Source organism: Eleutherodactylus coqui, chromosome 2, assembly GCF_035609145.1.
Source record: "Eleutherodactylus coqui strain aEleCoq1 chromosome 2, aEleCoq1.hap1, whole genome shotgun sequence".
NCBI classification, from domain to species: domain Eukaryota; kingdom Metazoa; phylum Chordata; class Amphibia; order Anura; family Eleutherodactylidae; genus Eleutherodactylus; species Eleutherodactylus coqui.
The window spans coordinates 208,503,243-208,518,575 of NC_089838.1; the positions used below are offsets into that span (position 1 = coordinate 208,503,243).

The 15,333-nt window shown below is 47.0% G+C and overlaps 1 protein-coding gene across 1 annotated transcript in view; it reads right to left on the reverse strand.

Annotated features, from left to right (window-relative positions):
• Positions 1-15,333, reverse strand: part of CCDC33 (coiled-coil domain containing 33) — a 144,027-nt gene that overhangs the window by 36,934 nt on the left and 91,760 nt on the right. Inside the window, exons 16-18 of the mRNA XM_066592363.1 lie at positions 14,231-14,426; positions 13,213-13,301; positions 10,289-10,420 (exon numbers count right to left, since the gene is read on the reverse strand). Of these exons, the coding sequence (XP_066448460.1) occupies positions 10,289-10,420; positions 13,213-13,301; positions 14,231-14,426 (417 nt within the window). The remainder of the gene's footprint in view (positions 1-10,288; positions 10,421-13,212; positions 13,302-14,230; positions 14,427-15,333) is intronic.

Below are 15,333 nucleotides of genomic sequence, written 5' to 3' on the forward strand. Positions count from 1 at the left end.
CTGGGGGTAGTAGTCCTAACTAATACGCAGCTAAGCGTTACAGCAGGCTTGCGCAAAATTGTTTCCTGGATCTGCTGTCTCTGTTACATGATCGCCGTCATCCCGCCAGAGGGAAAGTGTATACATAAAATGATACGCTGCCTACAGTATCTATCTGCTGGGGGTAGTAGTCCTAATTAATACGCAGCTAAGCGTTACAGCAGGCTTGCGCAAAATTGTTTCCTGGATCTGCTGTCTCTGTTACATGATCGCCGTCATCCCGCCAGAGGGAAAGAGTATACATAAAATTATACGCTGCCTACAGTATCTATCTGCTGGGGGTAGTAGTCCTAATTAATACGCAGCTAAGCGTTACAGCAGGCTTGCGCAAAATTGTTTCCTGGATCTGCTGTCTTTGTTACATCAGCACTGTCATCCCGCCAGAGGGAAAGAGTATACATAATATTATACGCTGCCTACAGTATCTATCTGCTGGGGGTAGTAGTCCTAATTAATACGCAGCTAAGCGTTACAGCAGGCTTGCGCAAAATTGTTTCCTGGATCTGCTGTCTCTGTTACATTAGCGCTGTCATCCCGCCAGAGGACAACAGTATACATAATATTATACGCTGCCTACAGTATCTATCTGCTGGGGGTAGTAGTCCTAATTAATACGCAGCTAAGCGTTACAGCAGGCTTGCGCAAAATTGTTTCCTGGATCTGCTGTCTCTGCTACATGATCGCCGTCATCCCGCCAGAGGGAAAGACTATACATAATATTATACGCTGCCTACAGTATCTATCTGCTGGGGGTAGTAGTCCTAATTAATACGCAGCTAAGCGTTACAGCAGGCTTGCGCAAAATTGTTTCCTGGATCTGCTGTCTCTGTTACATGACCGCCGTCATCCCGCCAGAGGGAAAGAGTGTACATAATATTATACGCTGCCTACAGTATCTATCTGCTGGGGGTAGTAGTCCTAATTAATACGCAGCTAAGCGTTACAGCAGGCTTGCGCAAAATTGTTTCCTGGATCTGCTGTCTCTGTTACATGATCGCCGTCATCCCGCCAGAGGGAAAGAGTATACATAATATTATACGCTGCCTACAGTATCTATCTGCTGGGGGTAGTAGTCCTAATTAATACGCAGCTAAGCGTTACAGCAGGCTTGCGCAAAATTGTTTCCTGGATCTGCTGTCTCTGTTACTTCAGCCCTGTCATCCCGCCAGAGGGAAACAGTATACATAATATTATACGCTGCCTGCAGTATCTATCTGCTGGGGGTAGTAGTCCTAATTAATACGCAGCTAAGCGTTACAGCAGGCTTGTGCAAAATTGTTTCCTGGATCTGCTGTCTCTGTTACATGATCGCTGTCATCCCGCCAGAGGGAAAGAGTATACATAATATTATACGCTGCCTACAGTATCTATCTGCTGGGGGTAGTAGTCCTAATTAATACGCAGCTAAGCGTTACAGCAGGCTTGCGCAAAATTGTTTCCTGGATCTGCTGTCTCTGTTACATGATCGCCGTCATCCCGCCAGAGGGAAAGAGTATACATAATATTATACGCTGCCTACAGTATCTATCTGCTGGGGGTAGTAGTCCTAATTAATACGCAGCTAAGCGTTACAGCAGGCTTGCGCAAAATTGTTTCCTGGATCTGCTGTCTCTGTTACATGATCGCCGTCATCCCGCCAGAGGGAAAGAGTATACATAATATTATACGCTGCCTACAGTATCTATCTGCTGGGGGTAGTAGTCCTAATTAATACGCAGCTAAGCGTTACAGCAGGCTTGCGCAAAATTGTTTCCTGGATCTGCTGTCTCTGTTATATGATCGCCGTCATCCTGCCAGAGGGAAAGAGTATACATAATATTATACGCTGCCTACAGTATCTATCTGCTGGGGGTAGTAGTCCTAATTAATACGCAGCTAAGCGTTACAGCAGGCTTGCGCAAAATTGTTTCCTGGATCTGCTGTCTCTGTTACATGATCGCCGTCATCCCGCCAGAGGGAAAGAGTATACATAATATTATACGCTGCCTACAGTATCTATCTGCTGGGGGTAGTAGTCCTAATTAAGACGCAGCTAAGCGTTACAGCAAGCTTGCGCAAAATTGTTTCCTGGATCTGCTGTCTCTGTTACATGATCGCCGTCATCCCGCCAGAGGGAAACAGTATACATAATATTATACGCTGCCTACAGTATCTATCTGCTAGGGGTAGTAGTCCTAATTAATACGCAGCTAAGCGTTACAGCAGGCTTGTGCAAAATTGTTTCCTGGATCTGCTGTCTCTGTTACATGATCGCCGTCATCCCGCCAGAGGGAAAGAGTATACATAATATTATACGCTGCCTACAGTATCTATCTGCTGGGGGTAGTAGTCCTAATTAATACGCAGCTAAGCGTTACAGCAGGCTTGCGCAAAATTGTTTCCTGGATCTGCTGTCTCTGTTACTTCAGCGCTGTCATCCCGCCAGAGGGAAACAGTATACATAATATTATACGCTGCCTACAGTATCTATCTGCTGGGGGTAGTAGTCCTAATTAATACGCAGCTAAGCGTTACAGCAGGCTTGTGCAAAATTGTTTCCTGGATCTGCTGTCTCTGTTACATGATCGCCGTCATCCCGCCAGAGGGAAAGAGTATACATAATATTATACGCTGCCTACAGTATCTATCTGCTGGGGGTAGTAGTCCTAATTAATACGCAGCTAAGCGTTACAGCAGGCTTGCGCAAAATTGTTTCCTGGATCTGCTGTCTCTGTTACATGATCGCCGTCATCCCGCCAGAGGAAAAGAGTATACATAATATTATACGCTGCCTACAATATCTATCTGCTGGGGGTAGTAGTCCTAATTAATACGCAGCTAAGAGTTACAGCAGGCTTGCGCAAAATTGTTTCCTGGATCTGCTGTCTCTGTTACATGATCGCCGTCATCCCGCCAGAGGGAAAGTGTATACATAAAATGATACGCTGCCTACAGTATCTATCTGCTGGGGGTAGTAGTCCTAATTAATACGCAGCTAAGCGTTACAGCAGGCTTGCGCAAAATTGTTTCCTGGATCTGCTGTCTCTGTTACATGATCGCCGTCATCCCGCCAGAGGGAAAGAGTATACATAAAATTATACGCTGCCTACAGTATCTATCTGCTGGGGGTAGTAGTCCTAATTAATACGCAGCTAAGCGTTACAGCAGGCTTGCGCAAAATTGTTTCCTGGATCTGCTGTCTTTGTTACATCAGCACTGTCATCCCGCCAGAGGGAAAGAGTATTCATAATATTATACGCTGCCTACAGTATCTATCTGCTGGGGGTAGTAGTCCTAATTAATACGCAGCTAAGCGTTACAGCAGGCTTGCGCAAAATTGTTTCCTGGATCTGCTGTCTCTGTTACTTTAGCGCTGTCATCCCGCCAGAGGACAACAGTATACATAATATTATACGCTGCCTACAGTATCTATCTGCTGGGGGTAGTAGTCCTAATTAATACGCAGCTTAGCGTTACAGCAGGCTTGCGCAAAATTGTTTCCTGGATCTGCTGTCTCTGCTACATGATCGCCGTCATCCCGCCAGAGGGAAAGAGTATACATAATATTATACGCTGCCTACAGTATCTATCTGCTGGGGGTAGTAGTCCTAATTAATACGCAGCTAAGCGTTACAGCAGGCTTGCGCAAAATTGTTTCCTGGATCTGCTGTCTCTGTTACATGATCGCCGTCATCCCGCCAGAGGGAAAGAGTATACATAATATTATACGCTGCCTACAGTATCTATCTGCTGGGGGTAGTAGTCCTAATTAATACGCAGCTAAGCGTTACAGCAGGCTTGCGCAAAATTGTTTCCTGGATCTGCTGTCTCTGTTACATGATCGCCGTCATCCCGCCAGAGGGAAAGAGTATACATAATATTATACGCTGCCTACAGTATCTATCTGCTGGGGGTAGTAGTCCTAATTAATACGCAGCTAAGCGTTACAGCAGGCTTGCGCAAAATTGTTTCCTGGATCTGCTGTCTCTGTTACATGATCGCCGTCATCCCGCCAGAGGGAAAGAGTATACATAATATTATACGCTGCCTACAGTATCTATCTGCTGGGGGTAGTAGTCCTAATTAATACGCAGCTAAGCGTTACAGCAGGCTTGTGCAAAATTGTTTCCTGGATCTGCTGTCTCTGTTACATGATCGCCGTCATCCCGCCAGAGGGAAAGAGTATACATAATATTATACGCTGCCTACAGTATCTATCTGCTGGGGGTAGTAGTCCTAATTAATACGCAGCTAAGCGTTACAGCAGGCTTGCGCAAAATTGTTTCCTGGATCTGCTGTCTCTGTTACATGATCGCCGTCATCCTGCCAGAGGGAAAGAGTATACATAATATTATACGCTGCCTACAGTATCTATCTGCTGGGGGTAGTAGTCCTAATTAATACGCAGCTAAGCGTTACAGCAGGCTTGCGCAAAATTGTTTCCTGGATCTGCTGTCTCTGTTACATGATCGCCGTCATCCCGCCAGAGGGAAACAGTATACATAATATTATACGCTGCCTACAGTATCTATCTGCTGCGGGTAGTAGTCCTAATTAATACGCAGCTAAGCGTTACAGCAGGCTTGCGCAAAATTGTTTCCTGGATCTGCTGTCTCTGTTACATGATCGCCAGAGTATACATAATATTATACGCTGCCTACAGTATCTGTCTGCTGTATCAGCTCAGCATTTTAAAAAAATAGAAGCAAAATACTTAAGGCCTACTACTGGCCTTTGGCCACTTGACTGCTTCTGCGCTGTGAATTCCACTAGCTCAGTCATACGCACTTACGTCTCACTACAGGCGTGCGCAAAATTGTTTCCTGGCTCTGCTGTGCGTTCCGTAAGGGAAGTCAGCCTCCAACCACAGGCCAATAAACGGCACATTTAATTACAGCGTTCTGTTTCTGCACTACTGGTAATACAGCATGCTGAGGGGTAGGGGTAGGTCTAGAGGACGTGGACGCGGGCGAGGACGCGGAGGCCCTAGTCAGGGTGTGGGCACAGGCCGAGCTCCTGATCCAGGTGTATCGCAGCCGACTGCTGCGGGATTAGGAGGGAGGCACGTTTCTGGCGTCCCCACATTCATCTCACAATTAATGTGTCCACGCGGTAGACCTTTATTAGAAAATGAGCAGTGTGAGCAGGTCCTGTCGTGGATGGCAGAAAGTGCATCCAGCAATCTATCGACCACCCAGAATTCTGCGCCGTCCACTGCTGCAACTCTGAATCCTCTGGCTGCTGCTCCTCCTTCCTCCCAGCCTCCTCACTCCATTACAATGACACATTCTGAGGAGCAGGCAGACTCCCAGGAACTGTTCTCGGGCCCCTGCCCAGAATGGGCAGCAATGGTTCTGAATCCTCTCCCACTGGAGGAGTTTGTCGTGACCGATGCCCAACCTTTGGAAAGTTCCCGGGGTCCGGGGGATGAGGCTGGGGACTTCCGGCAACTGTCTCAAGAGCTTTCAGTGGGTGAGGAGGACGATGACGATGAGACACAGTTGTCTATCACGCAGGTAGTAGTAATTGGAGTAAGTCCGAGGGAGGAGCGCACAGAGGATTCGGAGGAAGAGCAGCAGGACGATGAGGTGACTGACCCCACCTGGTTTGCTACACCTACTGAGGACAGGTCTTCAGAGGGGGAGGCAAGTGCAGCAGCAGGGCAGGTTGGAAGAGGCAGTGCGGTGGCCAGGGGTAGAGGCAGGGCTAGACCGAATAATCCACCAACTGTTTCCCAAAGCGCCCCCTCGCGCCATGCCACCCTGCAGAGGCCGAGGTGCTCAAAGGTCTGGCAGTTTTTCACTGAGAGTGCAGACGACCGACGAACAGTGGTGTGCAACCTTTGTCGCGCCAAGATCAGCAGGGGAGCCACCACCACCAGCATGCGCAGACATATGATGGCCAAGCACCCCACAAGGTGGGACAAAGGCCGTTCGCCGCCTCCGGTTTGCACCGCTGCCTCTCCCCCTGTGCCCCAACCTGCCACTGAGATCCAACCCCCCTCTCAGGACACAGGCACTACCGTCTCCTGGCCTGCACCCACACCCTCACCTCTGCTGTGCTCAGCCCCATCCACCAATGTCTCTCAGCGCACCGTCCAGCCGTCGCTAGCGCAAGTGTTGGAGCGCAAGCGCAAGTACGCCGCCACGCACCCGCACGCTCAAGCGTTAAACGTGCACATAGCCAAATTTATCAGCCTGGAGATGCTGCCGTATAGGGTTGTGGAAACGGAGGCTTTCAAAGGTATGATGGCGGCGGCGGCCCCGCGCTACTCAGTTCCAAGTCGCCACTGCTTTTCCCGATGTGCCGTCCCAGCCCTGCATGACCACGTCTCCCGCAACATTGTACGCGCCCTCACCAACGCGGTTACTGGCAAGGTCCACTTAACAACGGACACGTGGACAAGCACAGGCGGGCAGGGCCACTATATCTCCCTGACGGCACATTGGGTGAATTTAGTGGAGGCTGGGACAGAGTCAGAGCCTGGGACCGCTCACGTCCTACCCACCCCCAGAATTGCGGGCCCCAGCTCGGTGGTGGTATCTGCGGCGGTGTATGCTTCCTCCACTCAACCACCCTCCTCCTCCTCCTCCTCCTACGCAACCTCTGTCTCGCAATCAATTTGTGTCAGCAGCAGCACGTCGCCAGCAGTCGGTGTCGCGCGTCGTGGCAGCACAGCGGTGGGCAAACGTCAGCAGGCCGTGCTGAAACTACTCAGCTTAGGAGAGAAGAGGCACATGGCCCACGAACTGCTGCAGGGTCTGACAGAGCAGACCGACCGCTGGCTTGTGCCGCTGAGCCTCCAACCGGGCATGGTCGTGTGTGACAACGGCCGTAACCTGGTGGCGGCTCTGCAGCTCGGCAGCCTCATGCACGTGCCATGCCGGCCCACGTCTTTAATTTGGTGGTTCAGTGCTTTCTGAAAAGCTACCCACGCTTGTCAGACCTGCTCGGAAAGGTGCGCCGGCTCTGCGCACATTTCCGCAAGTCCCACACGGACGCTGCCACCCTGCGCACCCTGCAACATCGGTTTCATCTGCCAGTGCACCGACTGCTGTGCGACGTGCCACATGTTGGCCAGGCTCTATGAGCAGCGTAGAGCTATAGTGGAATACCAACTCCAACATGGGCGGCGCAGTGGGAGTCAGCCTCCTCAATTCTTTACAGAAGAGTGGGCCTGGTTGGCAGACATCTGCCAGGTCCTTGGAAACTTTGAGGAGTCTACCCAGATGGTGAGCGGCGATGCTGCAATCATTAGCGTCACCATTCCTTTGCTATGCCTCTTGAGAAGTTCCCTGCAAAGCATAAAGGCAGACGCTTTACGCTCGGAAACAGAGGCGGGGGAAGACAGTATGTCGCTGGATAGTCAGAGCACCCTCCTGTCTATAGCTCAGCGGGTTGAGGAGGAGGAGAATGAGCAGGATGAGGAGGAGGGGGAAGAGACAGCTTGGCCCACTGCTGAGGGTACCCATGCTGCTTGCCTGTCATCCTTTCAGCGTGTATGGCCTGAGGAGGAGGAGGAGGATCCTGAAAGTGATCTTCCTAGTGAGGACAGCCATGTGTTGCGTACAGGTACCCTGGCACACATGGCTGACTTCATGTTAGGATGCCTTTCTCGTGACCCTCGCGTTACACGCATTCTGGCCACTACGGATTACTGGGTGTACACACTGCTCGACCCACGGTATAAGGAGAACCTTTCCACTCTCATACCCGAAGAGGAAAGGGGTTCGAGAGTGATGCTATACCACAGGACCCTGGCGGACAAACTGATGGTAAAATTCCCATCCGACAGCGCTAGTGGCCGAAGGCGCAGTTCCGAGGGCCAGGTAGCAGGGGAGGCGCAGAGATCAGGCAGCATGTACAGCACAGGCAAGGGAACACTCTCTAAGGCCTTTGACAGCTTTCTGGCTCCCCAGCAAGACTGTGTCACCGCTCCCCAGTCAAGGCTGAGTCGGCGGGAGCACTGTAAAAGGATGGTGAGGGAGTACGTAGCTAATTGCACGACCGTCCTCCGTGACGCCTCTGCCCCCTACAACTACTGGGTGTCGAAGCTGGACACGTGGCCTGAACTCGCGCTGTATGCCCTGGAGGTGCTTGCTTGTCCTGCGGCTAGCGTCTTGTCAGAGAGGGTGTTTAGTGCGGCTGGGGGAATCATCACAGATAAGCGTACCCGCCTGTCAACCGACAGTGCCGACAGGCTTACACTCATCAAGATGAACAAAGCCTGGATTTCCCCAGACTTCTCTTCTCCACCAGCGGACAGCAGCGATACCTAAACAATACGTAGGCTGCACCCGCGGATGGAAGCATTGTTCTCTATCACCATCAAAAACGTGGACCTTTTAGCTTCATCAATCTGTGTATAATATTCATCCTCCTCCTCCTGCTCCTCCTCCTGAAACCTGACGTAATCACGCCGAACGGGCAATTTTTCTTAGGCCCACAAGTCATATAATTTTTGTAAACAATTTTTATACGTTTCAATGCTCATTAAAGCTTTGAAACTTGCACCTGAACCAATTTTTTTTTTAACTGGGCTGCCTCCAGGCCTAGTTACAAATTAAGCCACATTAACCAAAGCGATTAATGGGTTTCACCTGCCCTCTTGGTTGGGCATGGGCAATTTTTCTGACGTACATTAGTACGTGCCGAAGCCCACCTGCATTTAATCGGACGTTACCTCAGCTGTGATGGGCACTGCAATGGGATACATTTATGTACAGCCGGTGAGTTCCAGGGAGCCACCCATGCTGTGGGTCCACAGGGAGTTGTAACTGCATGTGTCCACTTCTAAAGAACCCCAGTTTGACTGGGGCATGCAGTGTGGGCCGAAGCCCACCTGCATTTAATCGGACGTTACCTCAGCTGTGATGGGCACTGCAATGGGATACATTAATGTACAGCCGGTGGGTTCCAGGGAGCCACCCATGCTGTGGGTGCACACGGAATTCCCATTGCGGAGTTGTACCTGCCTGTGACTATTTATAAAAAACCACGTTCTGACTGGGGCATGCAGACACCTTGACAGAATAAATAGTGTGTGGCACATAGGTTCCCCATTGCTATGCCCACGTGTGCAGCTCCTGATGGCGGTGGCACAGGATTATATTTCTCATTGCTTCTGTACAGCATTGTGGGTTATCGCCCCGCCTCTTTTAAAGAGGGTCGCTGCCTAGCCGTGCCAACCCTCTGCAGTGTGTGCCTGCAGTTCCTCCTCATGGCAGACGCACTTATAAATAGACATGAGGGTGGTGTGGCATGAGGGCAGCTGAAGGCTGCGCAGGGACAATTTGGTGTGCGCTGTGGACACTGCGTCGTGCGGGGGGGGGGGGGGGTTGGGCAGCATGTAACCCAGGAGAAGTGGCAGCGGAGTGTCATGCAGGCAGTGATTGTGCTTTGTTGGAGGTAGTGTGGTGCTTAGCTAAGGTATGCATTGCTAATGAGGGCTTTTCAGAAGTAAAAGTTGTTGGGAGGGGGGGGGGGCACTCTTGCCGCTATTGTGGCTTAATAGTGGGACCTGGGAACTTGAGATGCAGCCCAACATGTAGCCCCTCGCCTGCCCTATCCGTTGCTGTGTCGTTCCCATCACTTTCTTGAATTGCCCAGATTTTCACAAATGGAAACCTTAGCGAGCATTGGCGATATACAAAAATGCTCGAGTCGCCCATTGACTTCAATGGGGTTCGTTACTCGAAACGAACCCTCAAGCATCGCGAAAATTTCGTCCCGAGTAACGAGCACCCGAGCATTTTGGTGCTCGCTCATCTCTAAAAATGACCCATTGCCGCCGCCAACCTAAACAGTCTTTGTATGCGCCTTGTAATGCAAGACTATACATTCATAACATCCAAAACTTTATTTTAGTGTAAATATACTAATTTTAAAAATAAACAACTATGACATTAGAAAAAAAATTAGATGATAAGACTAGAAAACAGAAAAAAAAAATTCTGTGAAAACTAAAAAAAAAAAAATAGCCCTATATATCTTGGGGGAAAAATAAGGCAAAATAATTTTCTAGCTGAAGAAAAATAAAAATAGAGCCGTAAAACCACCATGTGGGTAAAATCTATGAAAAGTGTCTCGTTCTTTTGGACTTAAACAGCCTGATCCTTAAGGGGTTAAGCTAAAGGTTGTGAAATAAACTATTAAGTATGATACTCTTTACTTGGATAAGGTTTTGGGTTACTGTTCCTTGAAAATTCCAAGAGTTCAAGAACAGGGTCTGCTGAGTTCGACCTCTTCCACAGAGGAGGCTGTATCTCACCTTCTCCTGCTTCCGCACTGTGTCTTGGACGGCTTTTGCCCGGCTCAGTCTCTGGTGGTACTGGGTGAGCACAGCTTGCTGCTGTTGGTGTGCTCTCTGCAGTAGAAGCAGCTCCTTCTCACGGTCATTCCTCTACAAAATCATTAAGAAGCCATAACAATAAGAAAGCTTGCCAGTAGGGATCGATATACTGAATAACATATGAGTGCCATCTCCCTATATGGGATGTGCTGCATTATTTATATGGAAATTGGTATTGACTGGTGTTGGTGTATTAACTGGGTATGGGCCAAGAGAAAACAATGCTGGAATACTCATAAACTACAGTGTAGATAAGAAAATGTGTCACTTTCCAGGACTGTTTATAGCTGATAACACTTTATAGCTGCACTATTGACTCAACAAAAAATGAACCCATTAGTATCAGACATCTTGGTGGACATAATTCTCAGATCTTAAAGGGAATGTATCACCCATATTGTTTTCCTAATTAAAACCAGCTAATGAAACATTTTCCATTTTTCTAATTTGTTTTTATTGTCTGATTATAGATATTTTTATTCTATTGTCTGTACATGATTACGGGGGCTGCCATCTTTCCCAAGCTGCAGTTAACATTTAGCAATATGCTTTACAGCAGAACTCATAGGCCATGGATACAATGCAAAGGACCTGACTCAATGTTGTCTATGGGAGAATATTGTTGGCATGCTGTGTGACCTGTGCAGAGGTCATTGTGCAGGGAGGGGGGTGAGCTTTGACCATCATCTATAGTGAATGTTGGATCTTGTCTTATTTATATATAGGTGTCACCTTTCATTGCAATTGTGCCTATGATGGTAAGGCTTAGTGCTCAGTGTGAAAACTGCAAGATTTTAGATTTTTTTCAAAATATACATAATGAAAATAAAAAAAAACAGCAAACATTCTTTAAAAACATGTTTAACATGAAAACATAATTTATGCAATAGGACATTTTCTGATGATACATTCCCTTTAAGTATGACTCCATATGCCTATAGCCCATAAAACCGTTAAGGGTAAGCAAGCACCGAGTCTTGGCAGACTGTTTTTGTCGGGTGGTTTGCCATTGCCTACCCCAATCACCTTTTACCAACCAGCAAGCTGGGTATTCATTTTACAGACCTCGGAAGGATAGAAGGCTGAGTCAACCTTGAGCCAGATACCTGAACCATCGGGGATTGAAGCTGCAACCTTCATGTCTGCTGCCCTAACACTCTGCACCACACAGGGCTCTATAAATCTATTATGAGCCTCCCAATAAACAGGTCCTATGTCTGTTCTGCATTATTTCTTGATAATTCATAAGAACAGATAATACAAAACAGGCATAATAAGTTTCCAACAAGTCTGAGTCCATGAATGGCTGGTTTGACCCACCAAAGAGTTATATCAGATCCATAGTGGCCCCAGACTTTGGGACAGTAAAGGGATCTAAAAAAAGGTTGTACAGGAGTGTCACAAAATTCTCACCATCCATGCGGTCTATGGAAATCCATCCTGAGACAGGAGAATGCATCTGTAGACTGGAGGGGAAAGGGGCGCGGAGCTTAAAACTACAATCCAGTCCTGTAAGGCTGAATTGCAAGCCTGACAGAATGAACAGTGTGGAATTAGGCTTCACCCCTGTCTGTGCCCCCAGCCTCAATCCCATCCTACTCCGGTCTACAGATGCATTCTCCTTTTCTAGGATGGGTTTGCACAGTCTGCATGAATGGCAGCCATTTTGTACCATTCTTGGACAACCTCTTTAAGCAGACGATAACCCCAGTTAGAGTCATTTACATGCTACTAGGGTCTTTCTTATTGTTGATTCTTAGGCGTTCTTCTTGTGCAATGGCCACAAAGATTATGGTACAATTAGAAGGAGATGAGCATACATATGTTCTGTATAGATGGAAAATTGGCCCTTAAGGCCCATTTACATGTAACGATTATCGCTCAAAATCCATTCAAACGACTGAAAATGAGTGATAATCAGTACATGTTAACGCGTGCATCGTGCACTTTAGGGTGCGGGCAGACGAGCGCATAAACGGCGCGTTTTTGCGACCAAACGTATATACGTGACCATCTGAGGCAATGGTTTCGAATGTATTCGTTCACATGGGCGATTTTACGGCGCGTAAAAACGGCAATTCGAAAAAAAACGGAACATATGCGACCGAAATACGCGCCAACGCATATTCGATCGCCGAAAAGACCGTTTGCAAAGTAGGAACAAACGAAAATACGCTTTCTAGCTCTGGTCGTGATCGGTGAAAAACGATCGCTCGGGCGATTATACGTTGCGCTCGTGCGAACGTAAATACGCCTACGCTCGTCTGCCCGCACCCTTACATTGTATTCTGCTGGGAGCCACAAGGAGAACAATTCAGCTGTGTGCACAGATGGGTGTGTGATTAATCACAAGCTGGGCTCTGCAAACAGCTCCTGGGGGCCCTTTTGCATGCAAATTAAGATGATAAAGTGTTAATGGCCATTAACACTTTATGCAAAAGGATCGCTAAAACTTTCAGTCTTTCAAGTGCTTGAAAGATTATGTTTGTTTGTAAATGGGCCTTTACAAGCATTTCTTTGTTGGGCTCAAGTGGTTCTAAATGTGTGTCAATGTGTATATATGTTTACTTCAGTGTAAACTGTATTATGGCCCCTTTAAGTAGTGCAGTGTAGTTCAAAGACTGAAACAAGCTGCGGACCTCTAGTATAAATAAATTATAACTAAACAAGCATCTAGGAGATCTACAGGTCAAGTGAATATCAATAGTGAAAATCAGTGTTTCACACCCCTTCACACATTCCATGTTCTGTATTATTTAGTAATGTCTTTAGTATGGTACTAATAGACAGAAAGCATTTTATCTCTTCGTGACACCTATCTACTCTTGCACCATAGTACTTACCCTTACTAATTCATTCTGCAACTGCTGGATCCGGTCTCTCATACTGCGGAGCTCTGCTGTTTCACTTGCCAATTTTTGCTTAAGAGTCACTAGGAGAAAAGACAATTAGTACACTTTATGTAGACTTTTTTTAAATGTCATCTTGTGCTGCAACATACTGTTAAGGTGCATTTAGACTGAAAGATTATCATCACACAACAGCAGTTTGAGTGACACTTTTGAGCGATCATCTTTGCATAACTTTTAAGTAGCTAATTAGCTACTTAAAGAGTTAAATGCAGGCGGAGCGGGACACTGCTGATTGTGATAACAAAGCAGCTGTTTGCATATACAAAACAGCTGCTTTGTTCTCTGAGTTATAAGCGGTGTCCCACTGAGCTGATAGCTCAGAGAAACAGCAGGAGCGCTGACAGCTCCTTTGTTCTTGGAGCTTTCAGCTGGTATCCCGCTGGAACTTCCCAGTGGGATACCAGCTGAAAGAATGCTATCAGAGCCGCACGCTGAGAAAATCAGTGTGCGGTGCTAATAAGGCTCATCGCTAATTTCTAGCTTGTTAGAAATCAACAATGTACGAATAGTGCATGAACAGTGCATGATGGCAGCGCATTTAGACACGATTATAGCTCCAAAGATGGCTTTTGAGCGAATTGTGAGCAATAATCGTTGTGTCTAAATGGCCTTTAATTATAAAAAAACCTAGCTGATTAGGAGTTCTCCACTATTTGTCAATTGACTGGAGGTCTGTACTACAGATTAACTTATTAGAAGTTATCCTGATAGTTGTCTGTATACAATCATATAAGGCTACAACATCCATCATTTATTAAAGACTGGTACAGAGTAGAAGTGTTGCAATTAACACTTTTTTTACTTTGAACTTTGGAGTTCTCTTGTTGTTTAGGATAATAATTGGGACGTATGCCTATGGGTGGTTTTGTGTTCTTTTATATATGGACATCATTAGTTTCCCTATCAAGAACGTTTTGCTTCTGTGGGAATACAGAAAGTATTCTCTCACCAAGTCGATCTGCAAGCTCAGCTTTGGTCATGACATCAATGTCTGCGTCGCTTAGAAGACTGCGTCCTGCGTCCTGATTCAGACTACGTTCACTACGAAGAGTGCTGTTTTCCGCTTCTAGTCCACTCATCTGCCGACGTAGAGCAATGATGTCATCTGCCATACGCTGCATGGCAAGGCGATAGTTTGCCAGCTCCTTTTGGAGGAAAAAGAAAGGATTTGATTAAGCTGGTTTGGGTGATTCATCACTCAGTTTGTAACATAATTCCGGACCATTTTGTTTGGAAAATTTTGATTGGTAGGTCTCTCCCTAGTTGCATTTATGAAGAGACTGATCAATGAAGCCAAGTCAAACTGGGAGTAGCTAGAGGGGAACTGCCCAATACCTCTTTTTTCCATGCCTGACTTGTTTTTTCAAACTTTTTTGTTCTAAAGCCTTGTTACATTTCAGAATATCACATAGTTATTTGTAACAAGGGAGCCTGTGGGTATTCTATGCTGCCCATGGTTCAGGCAGCACAACTTCCCTGACAGGTTCCCCTTATCAGTATGTAACCTTACATCATCTTTCTTTGGTGTCATTCCCTATTTTCTATTACATCCACTAGTCAAACTGATGTTCTAATTGAAGACCAACGGTCTTTGCGACACATTTAGGTGTTAGGTCGCCCCTCAGCTGTCTTTTTTCTAGACTAAATAACCACAATTTTGATAACCTCTCTGGGTATTGTAGTCCCTCCATTCAATTTATCATTTTAGTACCTGCTCCAGCTCTGATATGTCCTTCTTAAGTGGCTGTGCCCAAAACTGTGCACAATATCCCATGTGTGGTCTGACCAGGGACTTGTAAAGAGAAAGAATAATGTTCTCATCATGCATCTAGACCTCTTTTGATGCACCCCATGATCCTAATTCCCTTGGCAGCAGCTGCCTGACACTGGCTGCTCCAGTTACAGTTAACTAAAATCACCAAGTCTTTTTCCATGTCAGTTTCAGGCCATATTTGCACAGCTGAGTATATCGGTCCTAGAAACTTGGACTGATATCACACTCTTAAATCTATTATTTCTATGCGAGTGCGATGTGGTTTTGCAAGAAAATCT